Source organism: Mustelus asterias, chromosome 26 (genome assembly GCF_964213995.1).
Source record: "Mustelus asterias chromosome 26, sMusAst1.hap1.1, whole genome shotgun sequence".
NCBI lineage: Eukaryota > Metazoa > Chordata > Chondrichthyes > Carcharhiniformes > Triakidae > Mustelus > Mustelus asterias.
The window spans coordinates 5385157-5410170 of NC_135826.1; the positions used below are offsets into that span (position 1 = coordinate 5385157).

General features: G+C 44.9%; 1 protein-coding gene across 1 annotated transcript in view; it reads left to right on the plus strand.

The window, feature by feature from the left end:
• The window catches only part of grin3bb (glutamate receptor, ionotropic, N-methyl-D-aspartate 3Bb), an 82542-nt gene extending 57811 nt beyond the window's left edge, over positions 1-24731 (plus strand). The window contains exons 4-9 of the mRNA XM_078198002.1: positions 15680-15825; positions 18962-19077; positions 20642-20793; positions 21570-21734; positions 22616-22683; positions 24341-24731. Of these exons, the coding sequence (XP_078054128.1) occupies positions 15680-15825; positions 18962-19077; positions 20642-20793; positions 21570-21734; positions 22616-22683; positions 24341-24731 (1038 nt within the window). The remainder of the gene's footprint in view (positions 1-15679; positions 15826-18961; positions 19078-20641; positions 20794-21569; positions 21735-22615; positions 22684-24340) is intronic.
• The last annotated feature ends 283 nt before the right edge of the window (positions 24732-25014 follow it).

The window sequence follows — 25014 nt, forward strand, 5'->3', positions numbered from 1 at the left end:
GCCTTCGATAAATTGAAAGCCGACATCGCGAAAGCTACGATGCACGCTGTAGTCGAGTCCATTCCCTTTCAGGTGGAGAGCGATGCATCTGATTTCGCCCTGGCCGCCACACTTAACCAGGCGGGCAGGCCCGTCGCATTTTTTTCCCGCACCCTCCAAGGCCCCGAAATTCGGCATTCAGCGGTGGAAAAGGAGGCCCAGGCCATTGTGGAGGCCGTCAGGCACTGGCGCCATTACTTGGCGGGAAAACGGTTCACCCTGATCACGGACCAGCGGTCCGTGGCGTTCATGTTTAACAACACGCAGAGGGGCAAGATCAAGAATGACAAGATCTTGCGGTGGAGAATTGAACTCTCCACCTATAACTACGACATCATGTATCGTCCAGGGAAACTCAATAAGCCCTCGGATGCCCTCTCGCGTGGAACATGCGCTAGTATACAGGAGGACCGTTTGCAGGCCCTCCATAATGACCTGTGCCATCCTGGGGGTCACTCGGCTCTACCACTTTATAAAAGCCCGCAACCTGCCTTACTCTGTGGAGGACGTCAGGCCAGTAACAAGGAGCTGTCGGGTTTGCGCGGAATGCAAACCGCACTTTTACCGACCTGACCGGGCACATTTAGTCAAGGCCACTCGTCCCTTCGAGAGACTGAGTGTCGATTTTAAGGGCCCCCTTCCCTCAACAGATCGGAATGTGTACTTCCTCAATATCATTGACGAGTACTCTCGGTTCCCTTTTGTTGTTCCCTGCTCTGAAACATCCGCTGCCACGGTTATCAAGGCATTCCGTGATCTCTTTACCCTGTTCGGGTACCCCAGCTACATCCATAGCGACAGGGGCTCGTCGTTCATGAGCGATGACTTGAGACAATTCCTGCACTCATACGGGATTGCCTCTAGTAGGACCACGAGCTACAACCCTAGGGGTAATGGACAGGTGGAACGCGAGAATGCTACTGTCTGGAAGGCTGTCTTACTGGCGTTGAAGTCAAAAGGTCTTCCAGTCTCCTGTTGGCAAGAGGTGCTCCCTGATGCGCTCCATTCTATTCGCTCCCTCCTGTGTACGGCAACCAATGCTACTCCCCACGAGAGGATGTTCTCATTCCCTCGGAAGTCTTCCTCGGGGACCTCATTGCCATCTTGGTTGACGTACTCAGGATCCATCCTCCTGCGGCGACATGTAAGGGCCCGCAAGTCCGACCCGTTGGTCGAACAGGTCCATCTCCTCCACGCCAACCCTCAGTATGCCTATGTGGCATACCCTGACGGGCGAGAGGATACGGTCTCGATCCGAGACCTGGCACCAGCAGGGGATGTAGCAACCCCTGTCGCTCCCATACCCCCTGTTACAAACCCTTTATCTCTTGTTTCTTCCCTGGACACGGCGCGGGCAGCATCGGGACCTTTGCTTAACCATTTTACTCCCATGTACAGCTTGCCTGAGCCCAGAAGATGGTCGCCACTGCAGGGCGTGTCAGGATCCCATGGACTACCGTCGCCTCAGGGTCAACCGGCCTGTGAGTCCGTGGAAGAACAGCTGGACGCAGCCTTGGGGAAAACGCCACCGCAAGTGCCTACTCCGGTGTCACCGCCGGTATTGAGGAGGTCACAACGACGGTGCGGTCCCCCTGACCGTCTGAACTTATAGACTGCTGACACTTTATTCTGTTTTGTACCCCACCGGCCTTTGTTCTCAAAGGAGGGGTGAATGTGGTGAACCATCGTTGGTTCCCACTGGATAGTACTGAGCCAGGGACTGGCCAGTACTACAAGGATGTACATATGTTACTGTTGGATTGTGCTATTGTTGCTGTTGGGGTTAGGGTGGGGTTTTTACACCTTTGTACTGTAGTGTTGTGGCACATCCCAGTCGGGCTCCGCCTCCTGGGAGAGGTATAAGAGTCCCTGCTCTGGCCGGGACCCCTTCAGTCTGGGATAGTGTATATAAGTTCTGGCAGCTTCATTACAGTAAATAAAAGCCTTTCATTTACCGAGCTTCAGGCTCGGTAATGTCATACCGGGATGTATGACAGGATGTATGTGCATTTAGAACGGAACAATCTCATTAGTGACAGACAGCATGGTTTTGTAAGAGGGAGGTCGTGCCTTACAAATTTGGTGGAGTTTTTTGAGGAAGTGACAAAAACGGTTGATGAAGGAAGGGCCGTGGATGTCGTCTATATGGATTTCAGTAAGGCATTTGACAAAGTCCCACATGGCAGGTTGGTTAAGAAGGTTAAGGCTCATGGGATACAAGGAGAAGTGGCTAGATGGGTGGAGAACTGGCTTGGCCATAGGAGACAGAGGGTAGTGGTCGAAGGGTCTTTTTCCGGCTGGAGGTCTGTGACCAGTGGTGTTCCGCAGGGCTCTGTACTAGGACCTCTGCTATTTGTGATATATATAAATGATTTGGAAGAAGGTGTAACTGGTGTAATCAGCAAGTTTGCGGATGACACGAAGATGGCTGGAATTGCGGATAGCGAAGAGCATTGTCGGGCAATACAGCAGGATATAGATAGGCTGGAAAATTGGGCGGAGAGGTGGCAGATGGAATTTAATCCGGATAAATGCGAAGTGATGCATTTTGGAAGAAATAATGTAGGGAGGAGTTATACAATAAATGGCAGAGTCATCAGGAGTATAGAAACACAGAGGGACCTAGGTGTGCAAGTCCACAAATCCTCGAAGGTGGCAACACAGGTGGAGAAGGTGGTGAAGAAGGCATATGGTATGCTTGCCTTTATAGGACGGGGTATAGAGTATAAAAGCTGGAGTCTGATGATGCAGCTGTATAGAACGCTGGTTAGGCCACATTTGGAGTACTGCGTCCAGTTCTGGTCGCCGCACTACCAGAAGGACGTGGAGGCATTGGAGAGAGTGCAGAGAAGGTTTACCAGGATGTTGCCTGGTATGGAGGGTCTTAGCTATGAGGAGAGATTGGGTAGACTGGGGTTGTTCTCCTTGGAAAGACGGAGAATGAGGGGAGATCTAATAGAGGTATACAAGATTATGAAGGGTATAGATAGGGTGAACAGTGGGAAGCTTTTTCCCAGGTCGGAGGTGACGATCACGAGGGGTCACGGGCTCAAGGTGAGAGGGGCGAAGTATAACTCAGACATCAGAGGGACGTTTTTTACACAGAGGGTGGAGGGGCCTGGAATGCGCTGCCAAGTAGGGTGGTGGAGGCAGGCACGCTGACATCGTTTAAGACTTACCTGGATAGTCACATGAGCAGCCTGGGAATGGAGGGATACAAACGATTGGTCTAGTTGGACCAAGGAGCGGCACAGGCTTGGAGGGCCGAAGGGCCTGTTTCCTGTGCTGTACTGTTCTTTGTTCTTTGTTGTTTGTTGTTCAGGCCTCGTGTTTGAGTAGCGCATCAAGGATAGCATTCCCCATAACAGAGAAGATTTACAAGGATGTTGCCTGGATTGGGTGGCATGCCTTAGGAGGATAGGTTGAGGGAGCTTGGTCTTTTCTCCTTGGAGAGACGAAGGATGAGAGGTGGCCTGATAGAGGTGTACAAGATGTTGAGAAGTATAGATCGGGTGGATTCTCAGAGGCTTTTTCCCAGGGCTGAAATGGCTGCTACGAGAGGACAGGTTTAAGGTGCTGGGGAGTAGGTATAGGGGAGATGTCAGGGGTAAGTTTTTCACTCAGAGGGTGGTGGGTGAGTGGAATCGGCTGCCGTCAATGGTGGTGGAGGCAAACTCGATAGGGTCTTTTAAGAGACTTCTGGATGAGTACATGGGACTTAATAGGATTGAGGGTTATAGGTAAGCCTATATATAGGCCTAGGTAGGTAGGGACATGACCGGCGCCACTTGTGGGCTGAAGGGCCTGTTTGTGCTGTAGTTTTTCTATGTTCTATGTAAGAAACACCTTATTTACACAGGAACCAAAATACTTGCAGCCTCTTTTGAAAGTTGAAAAGGTTATCTCTGTTACTACCTCGACTCTTCCAACATCCACCTCTCTTTGCTCACCTGCCCTCGGCACTGGAAATAAATGCCCTACTTCCCTCACGAGTACGTTCGCCAATTCTTAATCCCTTCTCCAGTGTCCATTCACTCACAACATCGTTGCTGCTGTCAACTAACCCGGCAGATGTCTTGGCTGTGCTTTTTGGTAACATCATCCCTCCCCATTGTTACTCAAGTTCCTAGACTCCCCATTATCCTGGTAGGATTCTGTGTCCAACTGACCTCTCTGGTATCTATATCTCACTACAACGCAAAATATGAGAGACACACCGACTTCCTCCAATTCAAGAACTGAGTCTATCTTCATCCTCTTTCTCAACCTCTGCCCAAACATGACCAGACATATCACTGTGATTTCCACCTCACCTCCTTACAGATTTTGTTAATTTGAACATTAACAAAGCTGAAGTCATCTACTTTCTGAAGACTGGAGACTACTGTCAAAAACCTCCTTCTCTTCCTCTGATATCCACTTCCTCAGATGCCTACAGAGCAATAAACCAACGCATGTGTAACCCCAGTGCTTCCTTTGGCTTGGGCTGAGCTTTACACTTCGTAACCTATTTATCACAAATAGAGTCATAGAGTTTTACAGCATGGAAACAGGTCCTTCAGCCCAACTTGTCCATGCCGCCCCTTTTCTTTTAAGCCCTAAGCTTGTCCCAATTGCCCACATTTGGCCCATATCCCTCTCTACCCATCTTACCCATGTAACTGTCTAAATGCTTTTTAAAAGACAAAATTCTACCCGCCTCTACTACTACCTCTGGCAGCTTGTTCCAGACACTCACCACCCTCTGTGTGAAAAAATTGCCCCTCTGGACACTTTTGTATCTCTCCCCTCTCACCTTAAACCTATGCCCTCTAGTTTTAGACTCCCCTACTTTGGGAAAAGATATTGACTATCTAGCTGATCTATGCCCCTCATTATTTTATAGACCTCTATAAGATCACCTTTCAACTTCCTACGCTCCAGAGAAAAAAGTCTCAATCTATCCAGCCTCTCCTTATAACTCAAACCATCAAGTCTCGGTAGCATCCTAGTAAATCTTTTCTGCACTCTTTCTAGTTTAATAATATCCTTTCTACAATAGGGTGACCAGAACTGTACACAGTATTCCAAGTGTGGCCTTACCAATGTCTTGTACAACTTTAACAAGATGTCCCAACTCCTGTATTCAATGTTCTGACCAGTGAAACTAAGCATGCCGAATGCCTTCTTCACCACCTGCGACTCCACTTTCAAGGAGCTATGAACCTGTACCCCTCGATCTGTTTGTTCTATAGCTCTCCCCAACGCCCTACCATTAACTGAGTAAGTCCTGCCCTGGTTCAATCTACCAAAATGCGTCACCTCGCATTTATCTAAATTAAACTCCATCTGCCATTCGTCAGCCCATTGATCAAGATCCTGTTGCAATCCTAGATAACCTTCTTCACTGTCCACTGTGCCACCAACCTTGGTGTCATCTGCAAACTTACTAACCATGCCTCCTATATTCTCATCCAAATCATTAATATAAATGACAGTTGATGTTGCTTACTTCCACCTCTTCAATATTATTCACCCTGTTGCTCCCTCTCACCGCCACCTTGATGAAACCTTTATCAAAATATTACTAATTCAAGACTCGATTTCTTGGACAGGGCTCCTTGAGGTTAGAATCATAGAATCTCTACAGTGCAGAAGGAGGCCATTCGGCCCATCAAGTCTGCATTGACCACAATCCCACCCAGGCCCTATCCCCTTAACCCCATGTATTTACCCTTGCTAATCCCCCTGACACTAAGGGGCAATTTAGCATGGCCAATCAACCTAACCTGCACATCTTTGGACGGTGAGGGGAAATCGGGGCACCCGGAGGAAACCCATGCAGACACGGGGAGAATGTGCAGACTCCACACAGACAGTGACCCGAGGCCGCAATCGAACCCTGGCGCTGTGAGGCAGCAGTGCTAACCACTGTGCCACCGTGCCGACCTTTCTTCCTCAACTTGCCCAACATTCCAGCACTCATGGTCTGCTTTTATACAAAATCCAGTTGGATATTGTTAACCGTAAACTTTGACATATTCTTTATCTTTTTTTAATATATGTTTGAGAGTTCTGAGCTGAACATGAGTATTTCTATTCCAGCAACCCAGTTATGACATCGAGCACTCACAGGTCAGGTACAGAATTCTCTGACCTTGCCCATGGCTGGGATGCTGCAGTGAATGGAGTTTTGGTTGAATACCAAATTCCCCATTCTCGCTGGCAGTGGTGGCGGGGTGAACAAGAGAATCTTGGTCCAAGTGCAATGTCGTTATCAGTGGAGTGGCACGCATAAAGGACAGCATGAATGGGAATTGAGCCCAAAACCATCCTAGTTTGTAAGCCTCATCAACTTTAGCCAGAAAGCGATAGTCAGGGTAGAGTACCACAAGAAGGAAAGAAAGAAAGATAGATCCTCAGTTTTCAGAGGAAGAAATATGTTGAGATTGTGGGAGCATCACAGATGGATGTCGAGCTGTTAGTGGAGGTTACTATATAAATGAAATTATACTAAATAAGTTGCTTATACTTGATCACAATTCTGTGGAAAGGAATATTGTGCCAGAGGATCACACTCTCTTCCATTGAGGATCCTGGACTAAGCCAGAAAATTCACTTTGTCTCACTTCAGTTGTTAACTCCTCAGAGTAAAATATCCATGGATTCTCTCAATGTCTTGCCATAACTTCAGCAGAAGAATCTTGGAGAGGCTTTGGCTGATCTTTCGGTGAGGTTACAGTGGGAGATGACACAAACTCCATGGAAAGTCCAAGCACTAAGAGTTTACGATATGGGGGAAAGCACTAAGCACTTGGGAAAAATGTAAAATAATCAGGATCAACCAACACGGCTTTCTGAAAGATGTGTCGTTCCCAAATGGATAGAGAGAGATGGCCAAAGGTTTGGAATAAAAGGACATTTCATGGATTGGAAAGATGGCCAGTCGCTGAGCTTGGTTCTGAGGCCTAACATCCTGGTGATAAGGAAGTGAGGTATTAAATTATGTAAAGAGCAAAAGGACCTTAGTGGCTACAAGCCAATGTTAGGTGGATTCGTAAGTGGGTAAAGTCACAAATTGGCAAATAGGATCTTTGTTTCTATATTTAAAAGCATAAATTACAGAAACAAAGAAGCAATGTTGGATTCGTCAAGCACACCCACTCAAAGGTGCACCACAACAACCACCAGCTGGATAAAGAATCTTTCACAAAAGCTCCCCTTTAATTCTTTTTAGCGTCATCTTAAATGACCTTTTATTGACCATGCATCAACAATGTACGTAAACGATCCTAAATATTCATAATCTTGGGTCTATCTTGGCACCTTTTAAGCTTTGTGAAGAATGACCAAACCTTTCAAGCCTCTCTCCATAACTGTAATTCTTTGTCTCAATAGCATCCACGCTTCAATTATTTTTCTAACTTTCCTGTTGAAATTTATCTACTAAGTAAATGCAAGGAGAAGAGAAACGTACTGCTAAGTATGTGAAATTCATTGCCACAAACCGTCGTTGATACAGGGTCCATCAATTCTCTTAAAAGACCATTAGGTAGGTGCTTGAAAAGGAGTTCTAAATGTGCGGGGAGTGAAGTGAGCAAAAAGATTAGGTGGAGAAAAACTCCAGCGTGGCCTTAATGAGCCGAGAGGCCCATTTTTGGGCTGTAGCGCTCTGCAATTCAGATGCAACTTGCATCTCGAGCCTTGATGATATTGGAATCCTGGTCCCAGAGGTGACTGTGTGAAACAGTGCTGCAGGAATAATGAAAAATGACAGGAATATCAGTGTAATAGATATGGGATGATAAATACCTCCGTTATGATGCATGCTAGCAGCAGATTGCACAACCTGTGACAGAGGTTGACTGCTGCCTTGACACGCAGCTCAATTCTGAAAATGATTTGTAAATATTTAGCCGAGGGAGAGATTGGAAATGTGAGAGATATTTAGACAGGACGTGGAATTGCACAGTATGTTACCTTGGTGGCTCAGTGATCAACGCACTGCCTGGCGTGGAACTGACCTTTGCAGGCCAGGAAGGTCCAGGTTTGATCCTTGGGTCACGCTGAGTTAATTGATTGTAACTGGCCTGTAAATATGCTGCTTAACTTGGCCGTGGGCTGGGGAAGGATGGAGAAGGAGAGCAGCCGATGTCCCTACATCTGATCAACGGCCACTGTTGGAAAATCATAGAATCATTGAATCCCTACAGTGCAGAAGGAGGCCATTCGGCCCATCGAGCCTGTACCGAAAACCATCCCACCAATGCCCTATCCCTATAATCCCACGTATTTACCCTGCTCATCATCCTGACACTAAGGGGCAACGTAGCATGGCCAACCCTCCTAACCTGCACACCTTTGGACTTTGGGAGAAAACCGGAGCACCCAGAGAAAACCCACACAGACATGGGAGAATGTGCAAACTCCACACAGTCACCCGAGGCTGAAATTGAACCCAGGTCCCTGATGCTGTGAGGCAGCAGTGCTAACTACTGTGCCACCATGCTGCCCATATGTGTAAACGTTGGGTGAGGACACAATCAGGCCTGACTGCGATGCCCACCAGAGTTAAATAACCGTTAGGTCTTGGTGGCATGGCACAATATCCAACATGCAATTCCATCAACCTCCAAACTTAAAAATCGGAGACAAGCACCCAGAATCCAGAACATTGGCTGGAATTTCACCGCCCCGCCCGGGGCGGGCAAGGCGGGGAACAATGAGAAGGTCTGTTGACCTTGGGCAGGATTTTATGGTTTCGGGATGAGTGAGACCAGAAAATCACGCCCGTTATTTTATTTTGTCTGGCGTCCCGAATGTGCCACTCATTTAATTTTTTGATCACATTTGCTCCATCTTTTCCAGTTTGTATGAAATGAACTAAAGGCTGTCCAGCCGCGCTTATTGAAAGTTAGATTTGTTTCCCTACCTTTTAGTTTGTTTATTATTTATGCAACATAATTTATCGATGGTGCTTCAATGCTCAGCATTATTAGAAAATTCATCAGTATTTTCCGAGTCAGTGTCAGATTCCAATTATGATTAATGTTCTCTGGCTGAGAGATTTTATTGACCTTCACTAAGAGGCCAACTTCTGCTAATTTTAGAATAACTTATGCCTCTGGCTGCATTTTCCCCTCTGTGATTCACTCAGCGCTTGTCCCAACTCACGGCTTATCCTCACCTCACGTCATGGGTTATCCAATATCTCTGCTCATATATTAACGTGCAACTTGCCGGCAAGTTGTACAACAACAACTTACTTTTATATAGCACCTTTAACAGAGAGAAATATCCCAAAATGCTTCGCAGGTAGTGTTAGCAAACAAAATTTGACACGGATAAGGTGACCCAAAGTTTAGTCAAAGGTTTTAAGGAGCCTCTTGAAGATGGAGGGAAAGAGAGAGGTAAGAGAGGTGGAGTGATTGAGAAATGGAATTTGACAGCTCAGAGTCTGTGCAGGCCATAGAAATCATAGAAATGATGAAGACATGTTTGCCAATGGTGAAGCAATGAAAATCGGAGGGGGTGCAAAGGTCATGGAGGGTGTTGGGCTGAGGGAGAAAGAGACACTAAGCACTAAGGATGGTGGGACAGATTACTCAAGGCAGCTCTGAAGTTGTAGTTTTATTCATTTATTAGCAAAGGGGTTGGAACTCCAGGGGTAGGGGTAAGGTGTCTGATGATGGAGTAGAGATTGAATGGGATGCGCAGAAAATCAGAGACAAGGTCTGAAGGCCATGAAATGGGATGTAGGAGAAGAATGCAGATATGGGACACAATAAATACATGGAAAAAATTTCCACTGCAGATAAAGACTTAAATTCAATGTAGAATAGAATCCCTATAATGCAGAAGGAGGCCATTTGGCCCATCAAGTCTGCACTGACTCCTGGAATGAGCATTTCACCCGGGCGCACATCACCCCACCCTATCCCTATAATCCCATTTACCATGGATAACCCACCTAACCTACACATCTTGGAATATTAAGGGGCAATTTATCATGGATGGCCAATCCAACTAAACTGTCCATCTTTAGACTGTTGGGAAACAGTGAGCTAGTGAAGGTTAGACAGAACTCCAATCTCTGTATATTGTTAATGTTTTGTTTATTTATTATTGTCACAAGTAAGCTTACATTAACACTGCAATGAAGTTTCTGTGAAAATCCCCAAAGTCGCCAAACTCCGGCGCCTGTTCGGGTACACTGAGGGAGAATTTAGCATGGCCAATGCGCGTAACCAGCATTGGTCCTCCCTCGGACTGTGGGAGGAAACCCACACAGATACAGGGAGAACGTGCAGGGTCTGCACAGAGAGTGACCCAAGGCTGGAATTGAACCCAGGTCTCTAGCGCTGTGAGGCAGCAGTGCTAACCACTGTGCCACCAGGCCGCCCCTGCATTCAGAATGCAGGGAGGAATGTTCATAATAAAGCAAATGTATAAACTGCCTGAAGTGTCAGGTTTACTGGGTGCTCTTTAGAAATGGCTTCATACCAGTTAGACAGTACCCAGTGCAAAGCCAGACAACAACAAACCACATCAAGTTGTTTGACATCAGCATTATGTCAGGAAGTTGCATCGTCTGTCTGATGTCAAGGGGTTGCATTTCCTTGGGCTCTGTCTCTGTAAACGGGGTTTCAGCTGAAGGCACGGTGATGAAGTGGAAGAGTAGTTTTCATCCCTGTATCCCACAAGAAAAATAGTTGTGCAATAAATAAGCCTTGATGCATTGCGACAATTGCCTTTTCAGGAATGTAACATTTGCCAAATTGTAATTTATTGAATAGGGAATGTAACAGGAAAATAAAAACAAGAGGCTAATTTTAAAAATTAACTTTCTACACCAGCAGTATAGGTTTACAAGTTTAACCTTCAGATTTCTGCCTCCTTATTCTGGACTGTTACAGCTGTGAACAATATGGATACGCAGTGTGGGACCTTAATGTTTGAAATGTCACTCCTTTCCAACAGCGTTCACTGTGTGACAGTCACTCATTCAGTTTGATTAATTAACCTTCTAATGCAGCTTTTCTTGTCTGCATATCCGCCTTCCTTACTCTTCTCTGTAAAGGTGAGACCTCCATCCAACTGAAGGTTGCTGAATAGTTGAGTTCTCACTGGTGTCCTGCTTAATGTTTATACCTTCAGCAACATCCCCAAACCAGATTATATGCTCATTATCACAATGCTGTTTACGGGAGCTTGGTATGCACAAGTTGGTTTAAAGTTTATTTATTACTGTCACAAGTAGGCTTACATTAACACCACAATGAAGTTACTGTGAAAATCCCCTAGTCGCCGCTCTCCTGTTCAGGTACACCGAGGGAGAATTTAGCATGACCAATGCACCTAACCAGCACGTCTTTCAGACTGTGGGAGGAAACCGGAGCACCCGGAAGAAACCCACGCAGTCATGGGGAGAATGTGCAGACTCCGCACAGACAATGACCCAAGCCTGGAATTGAACCCGGGTCCCTGGCGCTGTGAGGCAGCAGTGCTAACCACTGTGCCACCATGCTGCCCATTGCTGCCTTTACTGCCTTTTCAGTTTTGGACTTCCAAAAGGTGTTTGATAAAATGCTACACAACTGGCATGTCGGCAAAGTTAAAGCCCGTGGAATGAAAAAGACAATGGCAGCATGGATATAAAGTTGGCTGAGTGACAGGAAACAGAGGAATATTGGCCAGTTGTTCTTTGGACTGGGGGAAGCCATTTTGTGAGTTTCCCCAGTAGCTGGTGTTAGGACCACTGGTTTTCTTGATCTATATCAATGACCTAAAGTTAGGAGTGTAGGGCCCAATTTCAAAATTTACATATGCCTCTAAACATGGAAGTATTGTGAGCTGTGAGGATGCTGGTGGTAAGCATCAGTGGGGTGCAGAGAGGCTGGTGGAACTGATATGTGGCAAATGAAATTTAATACAAAGGTGTGTGAATTGTTTCAGTTTAGTAAGAAGAATGAAGAGAGACAATATGAAATAAAGGATACAATTCTAAAGGGGGCACAGGAGCAGAAGGCCTTGGGTGTATATGTCCACAAATCAGTCAATATAGCAGGACATGTTGAGAAAGTGGTTAATATTACATCTGGGATCCTTTTTTAAAATTTCATTCTTAAAGTTACAAAGCCCGTGCTCAGAATGGACCGGGCAAATGGGGTGGCACGGTGGCACAGTGGTTAGCACTGCTGCCTCACAGCTCCAGGGACCTAGGTTCGATTCCCAGCTTGGGTCACTGTCTGTGTGGAGTTTGTACATTCTCCCCATGTCTGCATGGGTTTCTTCCATTTCTTACCACAGTCCAAAGATGTGCAGGTTAGGTTGATTGGCCATCCTAAATTGCCCCTTAGTGTTCCGGGTTGCATATGTTAGAGGGATTAGCGGAGCAAATATGTGGGGTTTTGGGGATAGGTGAGTGGGATTGTTGCCGGTACAGACTCGATGGGCCGAATGGCCTCCTGCACTGTAGGGTTTCAATGGTTTCTAAACCCAAATCCATTCCTTGCTTGCTCCAAAAATCAAATTCAAATTTCAATTGAATCCAATTCACGGTCCCCACAAGAGAGACAAACAAGATCCAAGCAAGATAAGGCGTTGCACCCCATCTTGCACTTAACCTGACGTTTGATCTTAGCCAAAAGGCATCTTGGACTTTCTTGGCAGGGATATAGAAGTTATGGTGAACTTTTATGTAACATTGGCTTGACCTTAACTAGAATATTGTGTCTAATTCTGGGTACCATATTTTAGAAATGATGTGAAAGCATTAGAGGGGGTGCAGAAAAGATTTGAAAGAATTTCAGGGGTGAGGAATTTCAGTTATGTGGATTGATTGGAGAAACTGGAGCTGTTCTCCTTAGAGAAGATTAAGAGAAGATTTGATAGAGATGTTCAAGTCACATGGGGCCTAGAGGGAATAGATTGGAGGAATTGTTCCTGATGGTGGAAGGTATTGTATTATGGTGTTAGCACTGAGCACCATGTTACATTATGTGTTCATCTGTGGTGTCTCAATGAAGAGATCTTGAGACATGTATGTTTAAACATAAACAATTTATTGTTAATTTTTAACTATTTATAGGTCCTAGTTAATGCCATGCTTGGTGCTGCTTCTCCATGCAGGCTGCTTCGAGAGTGTTCTCTCTGAGTCTCTTACCATGTGACTCTACACATCACACCATGGGTGGTGCTATTCTCCATAGAATCATAGAATCCCTCCAGTGCAGGAGGAGGTCATTCGGCCCATCAAGCCTGGACCGACCACAATCCCACCCAGCCCCTATCCCCGTAATCCCATGTATTTACTCTACTAATCCCGCTAATCTACACATCTTGGGACACTAAGGGGCAATTTAGCATGGCCAATCAAATTAACCCGCACACCTTTGGGCTGTGAGAGGAAACCAAAGCACCCAGAGGAAACCCACACAGACACGGGAGAACGTGCAAACTCCACACAGACAGTGACCCAAGGCCGGAATCGAACCCAGATCCCTGGTGCTGTGAGGCAGCAGTGCTAACCACTGTGCCACCATGCTGCCCAGTTCCACCTTAACTCTCACTCTGCCAAGCACCTTTTCATTACAATCGCATGCAAGCGCATAATATCACAGAAGGGTAGAGAACCATGGGCACCAATATAAGGTGATTGGTAAAAAAAGCAATGGCGACATAAGTGAACATTTTTTTATGCAGCAAAGTTAGAGGCAGATTCAATCATGATTTTCAAAGGAGAATTGGATAATTACCTGAAAAAAAATAATTGCAGGGGAAGGGGTAAAGATGGGGGAGTAGGGCTATCGCAGAGAGCTGGCATAGAAACCGCAGACTGAATGGCCTCCCTCAGTGTTGTAACCATTTTATGTGTCAATTAAATGTGATTAGAATTCACATCATGGAAGGACAGAGACATTCAGCCAAATGAAGGTTAGGAATTTTGTGAGATTTCTCACTTGGAAATATGAATGAATAAAATCAAGAATTCCATCATCAAATCAGCCCACCCCACCGAACCAAGACAACGGAATGTCCTCCAAACAAAATAACTTATAGGTCAGCAGGGGTCAAAAGCTTCAGGAGAAACAAGAAGGCATTGAGTAGAGCACATACGTCCACCATGCTGTGTTAGATCATCATTATTCCAGTGATGCAAATCTTCCTTGTGGCCTTTTCCTGCCTGGCTGATGCTTCAAAACCATAAAGCTGAAAAAACAATTTTATGAAGAGCCTCCATCTCACCTCAGGAGGCTTCAGGCCAATGCACATCCAACAACCTGCTTTGAAAACTCTGCTCATATTTAACAGCTGTAACAAATTGCACCTTAGCAGCTGAGACGATCCATAACAATCTAAACAAAATCAGCAACATTCTTAAAAAATCAATTCATCCTATCTCCCAATATCAATGGCTGAAGGTAATTTAGAGAAAATAAGCAAAGGAAAATACATGGAGTACATGAAAGTATGGGATGAGCTGAAGTTTCCTCAAATTAAATATTGGGAAGACTGATGATGTTGTTTCAGTCCCCGCTTCAAACTCTGTTCCCTATCTATGAATTTCACCCCTCTCCCAAGGAACAGGCTGAGATTAAGCCAGTCTGTTCGCAACCTTGGTATCATGTTTGACCCTGCGATGGGCTTCCGACTGCATAGTCATGCCAACATTTTCCCAAACATCACTCAGCTTCATCCCTATCTCAGCCCATCTGCTGCTGAAACCCTCACTCACATTTTCGTTATCTTTAGTCTTGACTGTTCCAACACACCCCTGGCTGGTCTCCCATTCTGCCCTCTCACAGCAAAGGCCCTTTCCCCATCACCCCTGTGCTCGCTGAAATACATTGGTTCCCTGTCAAGTAATGTCTTGATTTTAAACTTCTCATCCTTGTTTTCAAATCCCTCCATGGCCTTGCTCTCCTATCTCTGCAATCTCATCCAACCCCACAGCCCTCTGAGGTATCCGAGTTCTTCTGATGCTGGCCTTTTGAGTATCCTCAATTGTAATTCTCTGCCACTGGTTGCTGTGCCTTCCATTCCCTATCTCTGGAATACCCTCCCTACATCTCTCTGCCTCATTACCTCACTTTCTTCCTTTAAGACACTCCTTAAAGCCAATGGGGGTGATCTTACCAGCTTGTCCTGCTGGTCGATCAAGGCAGCGATTGGCTGGGGAATCCAGCAATCTGCTAGGGAGGCCAGTGATCGACCTGTACACAGAACACTGAGGGATCAAGGCGCATGTGCAATAGCGCCTCTCGCAGTCAGCAGCTGGCTTCCTGGCGAGAATATACTCTGTCCACTCCCCCTACTGGCATGAATCAAGCTTTGCCTCTTTTTTTGCACTCAGTGGTATAAGATGTTGTCTAAGAGCTCACCCAAAAAATGGGTGTGATTCTCTCCCATTTTCATGCTCATTCGGCATTTAGAATTTTTTTGGTAAGATCGCCCCCTTTGTCTTTGACTAAGTTTTTGTTCATCTGACCTAATACCCCCATGTATGATTTGGTATCATACTTTGTTTTATAATGCTCCAGTAAAGCGCTGTGGGGTGCCTTATTAGATTAAAGATGCTATGTAAATATAAGTTGCTGTTGTTGGAGAGTAGGCATCATTTTTCAAAGTTTAATTCAACTTTATTATCCTTTTTGTTCAGCTTCACCATCCATCTCAGGGTTTCCGCTTTGGAACAGTGCGAGAGAGCAGTGCGGAGGACTATATGAAGAAAGGATTTCCTGAGATGCATGAATATACAAGAAGGTTCAATGTTCCAACCACCCTGGATGGAGTGGCACATCTGAAGTAAGCAACACGACAATACAATTGTGATATAATATTGCATCAAGATTGGCATATCCATAGGCAAATACAGATAGTTCCCTAATTTTTCAATGAACTGACTGAACTTGATAACAAATTGTCGATAGACAATAGTTTGATAGGAGAAAGTCCCTGGAGAGGAGGCGGAACAAATATATTGTTTTCACACAGCTGCAGTCAGAGAAATTGTGAGACATGTCAACAGAATGGAGCACCTTCTATAATATATAAAAATTTCTAACATAGATTAAGCTTTCCATTCCAATTAAAACTGCTCTAAAAATATTTCTGAAAGAGATTCTAATTGCTATGGACAGGGGAAGATAGTAGGGTGGTTTCCCCTTTATCCACCTTGTGACTGACCGAAGACATGTGTTTTTGAAGAAAATGTGTTTTAACCCGAGTGCTGTAACTCCCAAGAACAGACAAGTTACAGGTTTCCCAGTAAGTTTAAAAAGTGGTTAAATGTCAATTACTGAACACTCCAAATATGTTTGCAATCGCACCAACTCACACACTCGCACACGCACACACACTCTCAAGAAAAGATGGTGATTACAGAAGAAGTAGCTTGCACTTAGGTCTTAAAAGTCCAAAAATTCACTGTCACATTTGCTTCTGCGGAGATGAAGTCTTGAAACATTGCAGACCTGTGATTTATTTTCTGTTTGTTGAAGAGATACAGTCTGGCAATTGATGAAGATGGACTTCTCAATAAGATGTCTTGAAAGTTCATTTGCATTTCAACGTCTTGTCTAGACATGAAGACTAGTTCGGGGGCCTTGTGTAGTTCCATGTATGTTCACAGGAAAGAGAAAGTCACCTGACCTGGCAACTCCAATGTGTTTTAAAAGTATCCGCACTCCATAAACCCACAAGTCCATATTATGTGAATGTATAAAATGCCCATGATTCATTTATCACATTTTCCTTTGGGATGGCTTCCTAATAGGATTGCCAATGCTGCACCACCACTTGGTGTTTCATTGGCCTGGATTTTGCATTGAGAATGATGGTGAAGTTAATAGCGTTCACTGTTCTTATGGAGTAAATGATACAGCAACTTCTAGAGTACGCACATGTGAAGTTAAACCCATCTGGTATGAGTTATCTTGCTCTTCCACAGACTGTGTAATAATAACACTGCATTAATGGACTCGGCATGCAATCAATGTAACAGCCTACGTTTGCTGTATTCTCCCACCAGTTACCCACAAAACATGGTAGAAAAACTTTGTTCATTGCCACAATGTATGGCTGGTCCAAAGATCTCAATTATACAAATACAATAGCTTTACCTGCTGCACTCAGCTCAGTCAGTGAAATTTTAACAGAATGTATGTCATAATTATTGCAAACAACGTCTTTAGGCCTGAAAGTTTGATGTTACAATGTAACTTGAGAATTTAATTATTGTTGGAGATTTTTTAAAAAGTAATCTTTTTTATTTTGCTCTGTCTTGTTGTCTCTTAATCCTTTCTTTCTTTCCCAACCTTAGTTAGATTTCTGTACGTGTTCAGTTAGCATTGGTGCCTCACAGTGCCAGGGACCCGGGTTCAATTCCCGGCTTGGGTCACTGTCTGAGTGGAGTCTGCACGTTCTTCCCGTGTCTGCGTGGGTTTCCTCCGGGTGCTCCGGTTTCCTTCCACAGTCCAAAAGATGTGTAGGTTAGGTGCATTGGCCATGCTAAATTCTCCCTCTGTGTACCCGAACAGGCGCCGGAATGTGGCGACTAGGGGATTGTCACAGTAACTTAATTGCCGTGTTTGTGTAAGCCTTACTTGTGACACTAATAATAAATAAAACATTTTAAAATTCTAAATTGTACTTTCTGGTTTAGACGCTGGGTTTGTGAGGATTCTTTAATCTGATTGATTGAAGGACCACACCATTGGTTGCCCCCCCTCACAGGTGCCCGAGATCCCCTACAGATGGTGCTGTGTTGGATCATACGCCCAATGGCAGAAAGGGCGCGATCTCACCTTCTATTCATGCCATGCTCCTGCTGCAGCGCGGTCGGAGAATTTGGCGGCCAGCCAGACCTCCGTCCACTGCAGCGGGATGGGAAAATCCCACCGGTGTGAATGGTGATAAGATTCCAGCCAAAGTCTCAAAAGCCTTTGTGCAGCTGTTATCGAAATGAAGAGCGAGTGGTGTTCCTTTGCTGCTGATTGCAAAATAGGGACCACAACTGTTTCCCCCAAAAAATCACACAAAAAATGTTATCTGAAAAGTCTGCCATTTCCTTCCATCGCAGTAATTGATATTTCTATTGTCCTAAACACGCCTTAACCAAAATTTTAAAATTCCAAAAAAGTTTGTATTTCACAATGTGGTTAAATGTATCCACTGAATTAAAGTCTTTAGTTATTCCACAGATAATCTGTGATTCTGGATTAGGTGGACAGGCAATTTCATGCAGATTTCGGTGCAGATTCGATGGGCCAAAGGACCTCTTCTACACTGTGGTAATCTGTGATCTGAGACGCCAACTTTGGATTTATTGGGCAGAACTCTCCGGCCGCACTGGTCGGAAAGCCGGAAATTCCCGCCCGACTGTCAATGCGGTTTCACATTGTCCGGATGGGAGAATACAGCTATTTTTTTGTCCTGAGCTGTGACTGAATACAGATCGTGGACCTTGGGCACTGTGCCCAATTTTCTTAGCTGTATCAATACCATTCAGTCAACTAAACGGCTAAAGATTTCTCTGTCGTTTTGGTTCCATTGGTCTTCAAACTTCTTTGAAGGAAAACTAGAAGGCACATGAAAGTTTTATTGCAGTTTATATGAAGCATAAATAAAGATATCTGTGTAAGAAAGGACCTTGGTTCAATGACTTAGCCAAAGGATAACACCTGTAACGATGAATACTCTTTCAAGCCTGCACTGAAATCATAATTTAGATTGTGTGTTCAAATCCAGATTGGGCTTGAACCCAGAGCTGAGAGGCTAGCAACTGAATGATGCCGAAAATTGTAGAGACTTAACTGCTCAGCTGAGATTAAATAACTTTGTAAAGAATGGGGATAGAACCTAGGATCCTTCTGTTCTGTAAAGCTCATGATTGTAGCAAGGCAGAGATTTCCCTCTTAATAATAATTGCTTTGAATTGCAGGAGCGATCCGTCCAAATTAGATGCGTTTATCATGGATAAGGCTCTGCTGGACTACGAGGTGTCCATTGATGCTGATTGCAAGCTGATAACAGTGGGGAAGCCATTTGCCATTGAAGGTAAGAAGCCACAGTTCTGGGATGAATGCAAGTCAGTCAATAACTTCGAAACATTGAATGGTGCACTTTGTCACATTCTGAGCTCTTATAGAATTAGAGTCAGGTGCAGGAATCTTTCTAAACAATATTTTATTCACATCCTTTCTCAGAGCAGTATTAGCTTTCAACTGAATCTGAAAATGTACAAATCCCTCCAAATCGGATTAAGCATCCTCTGTCTGTCTTCATAGTGTCTCTGTAATTCCTTTGAAATATATAGAGTGATGCCAACAGTGCGGGTTCAATTCCTGTACCATCTGAGGCTATTCATGAAGACCCTGCCTTCTCAGCCTTGTCCCTTGCCTGAGGTGTGGTGATCCTCAGGTTAAATCACCACCAGTCACCTTTCCCCCTCAAAGGGGCGAGCAGCCTATGGTCATCTGGGACCAAGACGACTTTACTTTATACATTACCGATACACAACATGATACTCTATCGTACATATTAAACAACTGTAGAGTCAAGCGTAATCAGTAATTAACTCTTCCAGTGTCAGCATGACTCCATTCGTAGCACTTGCTTCTCTGAGTTAGACACTTGTGTGCTCAAGCCACTTCCCAGAATTTCAGCATATAATCTATGCTGACATTTTAATATAGTACTGAAGGAGTGCAGCATTGCCGGAGATTCATTCTTTGAATGAGGCTTCAACTGAGGTCAAATCTGCATGCACAGGTGGATTTTAAGAACCGCATGGTACTATTTTCTTCCCTGAAATATGATACTGTGGATACTGGAAATCTGAAATGAAAACAGAAAGTGCTGGAAAAATTCAACCTGTCTGGCAACACTTGTGGAGAGAGAAACAGAGTTAATGGGCGGGGGTTTACGGCTTCGCTCGAGCGAGACCGGAAAATCCTGCCCGAGGTCAATGGATATTTCCATTGTCTGCCCCTCACCTGCTCCAATTCCGTGGCAGACAGGGCGGTAGAGTTCTGGCGAATGTTTCGAGTCCAATTATGAAGAATTATATTGTACATTAAACATTAACCGTAACATTAACGGGTGGCACAGTGGTTAGCGCCACTGCCTCACAGCATCAGGGGCCTTGGGTTAATGTCTGTGTCGAGTTTGCACATCCTCTCCATGTCTGCGTGGGTTTCCTCCGAGTGTTCCGGTTTCCTCCTACAGTCCAGAAGGTTAGATGGATTGGCCATGGTAAATTGCCCCTTAGTGTCCAAAGATGTTAGGTGGATTAACAATCCAGGGATAGGGTGGGGCAGGCAGCGCGGTGGGCCTGGGTAAGATGCTCTTTCAGACCGTCGATGTACATTCGATGGGCTGAATGGCCTCCTTCTGCACTGTAGGGAGTCTATGGTTCATCATACCACTGTTTTAAATGTCACAGATTACCAGCCTGTGTTATGAAGACCTGACGTGAGAGCTACTGAGTTCATAAATTGGTGGTTTGAAATCTGGAATGGAGATTGAGGTTTCTGAGAAGCCTCTGTTTCTTCTATTACTCCAAGGGGACTTACTGCTGTTGGTGAAGACTTAGACTAAGCAGTTTTGGTTATTTTTACAGGGTATGGAATTGGTTTGCCCCATAACTTGGGGCTAAATTCGAACATTTCCGAATTGATCAGTCGCTACAAATCTGATGGATTCATGGACATGCTGCATGACAAGTGGTACAAGGTGGTCCCGTGTGGGAAAAGAACTTTTGAAGTGACAGAGGTGAGGAACCCAAGATCCATTTGTTTCCGACATTCCCTTGTATCATTTGATTCAAAAGTATTCATGAGATGGGATTTTATTGTCAATGTATTTAGAGAGGGCTGCATCAATAGATGCTATCAGAGCCACCATTTTCCTGATTGCATTATCTATCACCGGTTTGTTTCTTAAATGACTCACCTTTTCTGTTTGAAGTCCATTTCATGTTTTGTTCAGCCGGTGGGGAAAAGCTTCCTGACATCGATCCTACATTTAGACTGTAACTAGTTTGAGCATATTGATCCCTTGTCCTAGTTTGAAGTCATTTTTCAGGATCTACCTTTTCCATTATCTTTTGTGTCTCCCATGCTTCATTGAAATTGCCTCTCAGTCTCCCCCACCAAAGATGTGCGGGTTAGGTGGATTGGCCATGCTCAATTGCCCCTTAATGTCGGGGGCACTAGCTAAGGTAAATGCATGGGGTTATGGGGATAGGGTCTGGGTGGGATTGTGGTCGGTGAAGACTCGGTGGGCCAAATGGCCTCCTTCTGCACTGTATGTATGATTCTATGAATATTTAGGTGAAATGCGTCGGCTCCTGTTCAATCAGGAGAGACACATTCCCTGGGTGCTAGAGACTCAGTGACCACTGTGCCCCTTGGAGCACAAGAATTGTGAATGTACCAATGTATATCCACCACAGACCCGAAGTCTACCGCCGCGTCCAACACACAGTCTCATGCAGACCCCTCCCTCACTCTCTCCCGGGACTAAAATTTGAAAAATGCCTTTTGCAGACGTTACAAATGGGCATCAAACATTTCTCAGGGCTCTTTGTTTTACTGTGCCTGGGCTTTGCTGGATCGTTACTCACGACTGTTGGGGAGCATATCGTCTACAGGTTGGTCCTACCAAGGATTAGGAAGCGGAAGAGATTTAAGTATTGGCTGCACACAAGCCAGGTAAGATTCTTCAGCCAAGCACTTTGACTAATACAGCTCGAATAATAAGATAGTGATCGAACGCTGGAGCTTACTTGTGTACAGGCTTTAATGTACAGAGACACACATTGCATACCATTCTCCTCCAAAAGCAAACCCCTCCTTCAGCCCTACGATGTATAATATCTGAATGTAGGTGAATTCCCAGTTAGACCACGTGAATACAGTTAAACATCCAATTGATACGCAATTTACACAGCCCAAGAAAGTAATGAACAAATTAGAGTGAATGCAGTAAGGACAATATTGAAGCACTAGCAGATGGTGTGTGAATCCCCATGTCACTGAATTGTGATTATAACCAGAAGGTTCCAAGAAATGATCATCCTATGTTGTTCTGTGCCTGCTGCAAAGAGGCTGCATAAAAGGAGGCTTGGGAGCAGTTTGCTCATTTACCCATGTCTCATTGTATAACTTGGCCTACAGACCGTGAATGTCCCAGGTCCTTGAGGATCTACAGCCTATGCTGAGCAAACTGATTCCAGCTAGGGTTACAGTATTAATCCCAGCATCTCGGGGCCAGGAGCGGGGAAGGGAAAGCCAGCTCCTGCTCCCAGCCAGAAATGCATATTTGTGGGGATCATTGAGTGGAACTTGGATCAAGCTTCTCTGTTATCTCCCTGCCAGCGCCTCCCCACTTTCCACCCCCTCTCAGGCAGGGACAGCTCAGCCAGAGGAGGGAACACATTCGGAAAAGTCATTACAAGATTTTTGAAGTTTCTGTTAGTTTTTCTTACTTAGTGATCTGATTGTTGGTCCTTTGTCTGTGTGGAAAAATAACTCTACACATGCAGTAAATGCTATTGATCTATGTGATAGGAGATCATCATTTCTTTTTGTAGAAAATCCATCGTGTTTTAAATATGAGCTTCGAAGAGCAGAAAATTCCAAATGTGAAGACAGATAAAAGGTAGGCTTTCATTATTAATATATAAATGATTAGATACAGCTCTCTCCTAAAGTTAGCATTAGGGTTAGGGTTAGTGCAAGAATAATATGAACCACGTAGTTAATCCATAGAATAGAATCCATAGAATCCCTACAGTACAGAAGGAGGCCATTCGGCCCATCGAGTCTGTATGGACCGCAATCCCACCCAGGCCCTATCCCCATATATTTACCCTACTAATCCCCCTGACACTAGGGTAAATTTAGCACAGTCAAGCAACCCAACCCGCACATCTTTGGACTGTGGGAGGAAACCGGAGCACCCGGTGGAAACCCATGCAGACACGGGGAGAAAGTGCAAACTCCACACAGACAGTGACCCAAGCTGAGAATCGAACCGGGATCCCTGGTGCTGTGAGGCAACAGTGCTAACCACTGTGCCACCGTGCCGCCCCATTTAATTTGGATATTAAATTGAAATCAAGCCCCCCCCTCCCCCACCCCTCAGCCCCCCGGCTTTATTTGATATTTCTTACAGCTTTTCAAACATGAAAGGTCCTAGATTCAGGACTCTGTTAGCTGGAGAAATTCAGAGACCTGGAATTAATTTTATTGAAGAAAAGACGAGAGGAAAACATGACATATCTTGGAAAGGTGGAGGTTATACAACAGCCAGCAGCCATTTGATTTACACTGTGAGCACAGACTAGGGCCAAAGAAACAGGAAGAGGCCATTCAGCCCCTCCAGTCACTTCCACCATACAATGAGATCTTAGCCGATTTGTATCCTAGTTCCAAACACCTGTCTTGGCCCCATAACCCTTAATACGTTTGAGTAACAATCTATAAATCTTAGGTTTATAATTATTAATTTTCTTAGCATTTTCTGCTTTTTGGGTGACTAAATGTTGCTTAGAATAGTCTGGTTTTGAGGTTTTGTTTCACTTGTTCTGCACTCCCCCACCAGTGGAAAATGGTTCTCCCTATTTACCCTATGAATTCCTTTCACAATCCTTTAACTTCAATCAAATCATCCTTGAACCTTCTATATTCGGCAGAATACAAGTCCAGTTTCTGTAAGATCACCTCGTAGCTGAACACTTGGGAGTCCTGGTAACGTTCTGGCGAATCTACTTCTGCATTCCTTTCAGGACCAGTGTGGCCTTTCTAAGGTGTGCTGCCCAATGCTGTACACGGTACTCCAGATGTAGTGGAATCAGGGCTTTGACTCAGGGGAGATGGGGTTAGGTGAGTGGGTGTGAACCAGACTCCCAGAATCAGCAACTGAAACTGTGACAGTTCAGACCTGCAGAAAAAGGAATTTATGCTAAAATCTGATGAGTAACATGAAACTGGAGGATATAGGGACAGGTCAAATACTTCACGGGACATCTCTGGAAATAGGGTAGAATGCAATGTTACCTCTGGAGGTCAGCATTGAATGTGGTGATCTGATGATGGAATTTTACCTGACAACCGTTCACTATTGGGAAGTATTTCAGTTGACTGTTTTCTCAAGAGATTAAAAGGGTAGGGTAAAGGCCAAGGTACCATTGTCTGAAAGAAATAAACTGTACAGTGATTTCTGGTGTTCTGTATAATTTATGATATTGGCAATCCTTTCGTAAAGCTTGTGAGGTAAATGGGGGAAGGTGTAGTAACAGCTTTGTGTTTCGCAGCTGCAACTTGCAGAAGATCCAGAAGGTGCCGCCCACCACAGTGCGAGTGAGCTCCCAGGCCAGGTGGAACAACGCGAGGCGGGCAGTGGTCAAAGGCAACAAGGAGGCCCAGACGGAGTTGCAAAGCTGCGCGCACAATCGTTACGTGGTCAAACCGGAAAAGGAATCACCCGGTGCAGTCTGTGAGAATGGAGGGATCGGGCACGGGGGCGAGAGGAACGCACACGATAATGAAATAAAAGAACTGGAACAAAGGATACAGATGATCAAAGAGCAGCTGCGCCTCGCCATGAACAAGAGGGATGAGTTGGCTGCTTCCGTCAAGAAGCCTAAAGACAGTCACCAAACTCCTACAAACACTGGGGGTAAAGAAAATCAGGGCAAGAGGTGATGGTAGCCGTGACGTTTACACAAAAGTGGACCTTTTGAGTGAAAAAAAGACACTAACTGGTTGCAACTCTTAAGAGATCTTCACCCGATCATTTAGAATCCCATAAAAGCACATTTCAAAGCACTTTGGCCGCATGAGTATCACCTGCCAGCTGATTTAAATCAAAATCAACGCTAATAGACGCAGTTTTTTTTAAACGATCACGGAAAATTTGGGTGCTTTCACTGAACCTGAAACAGAGACAGTACTGGGAGAATTTAATAATAAAAATCTTCAGACTGTG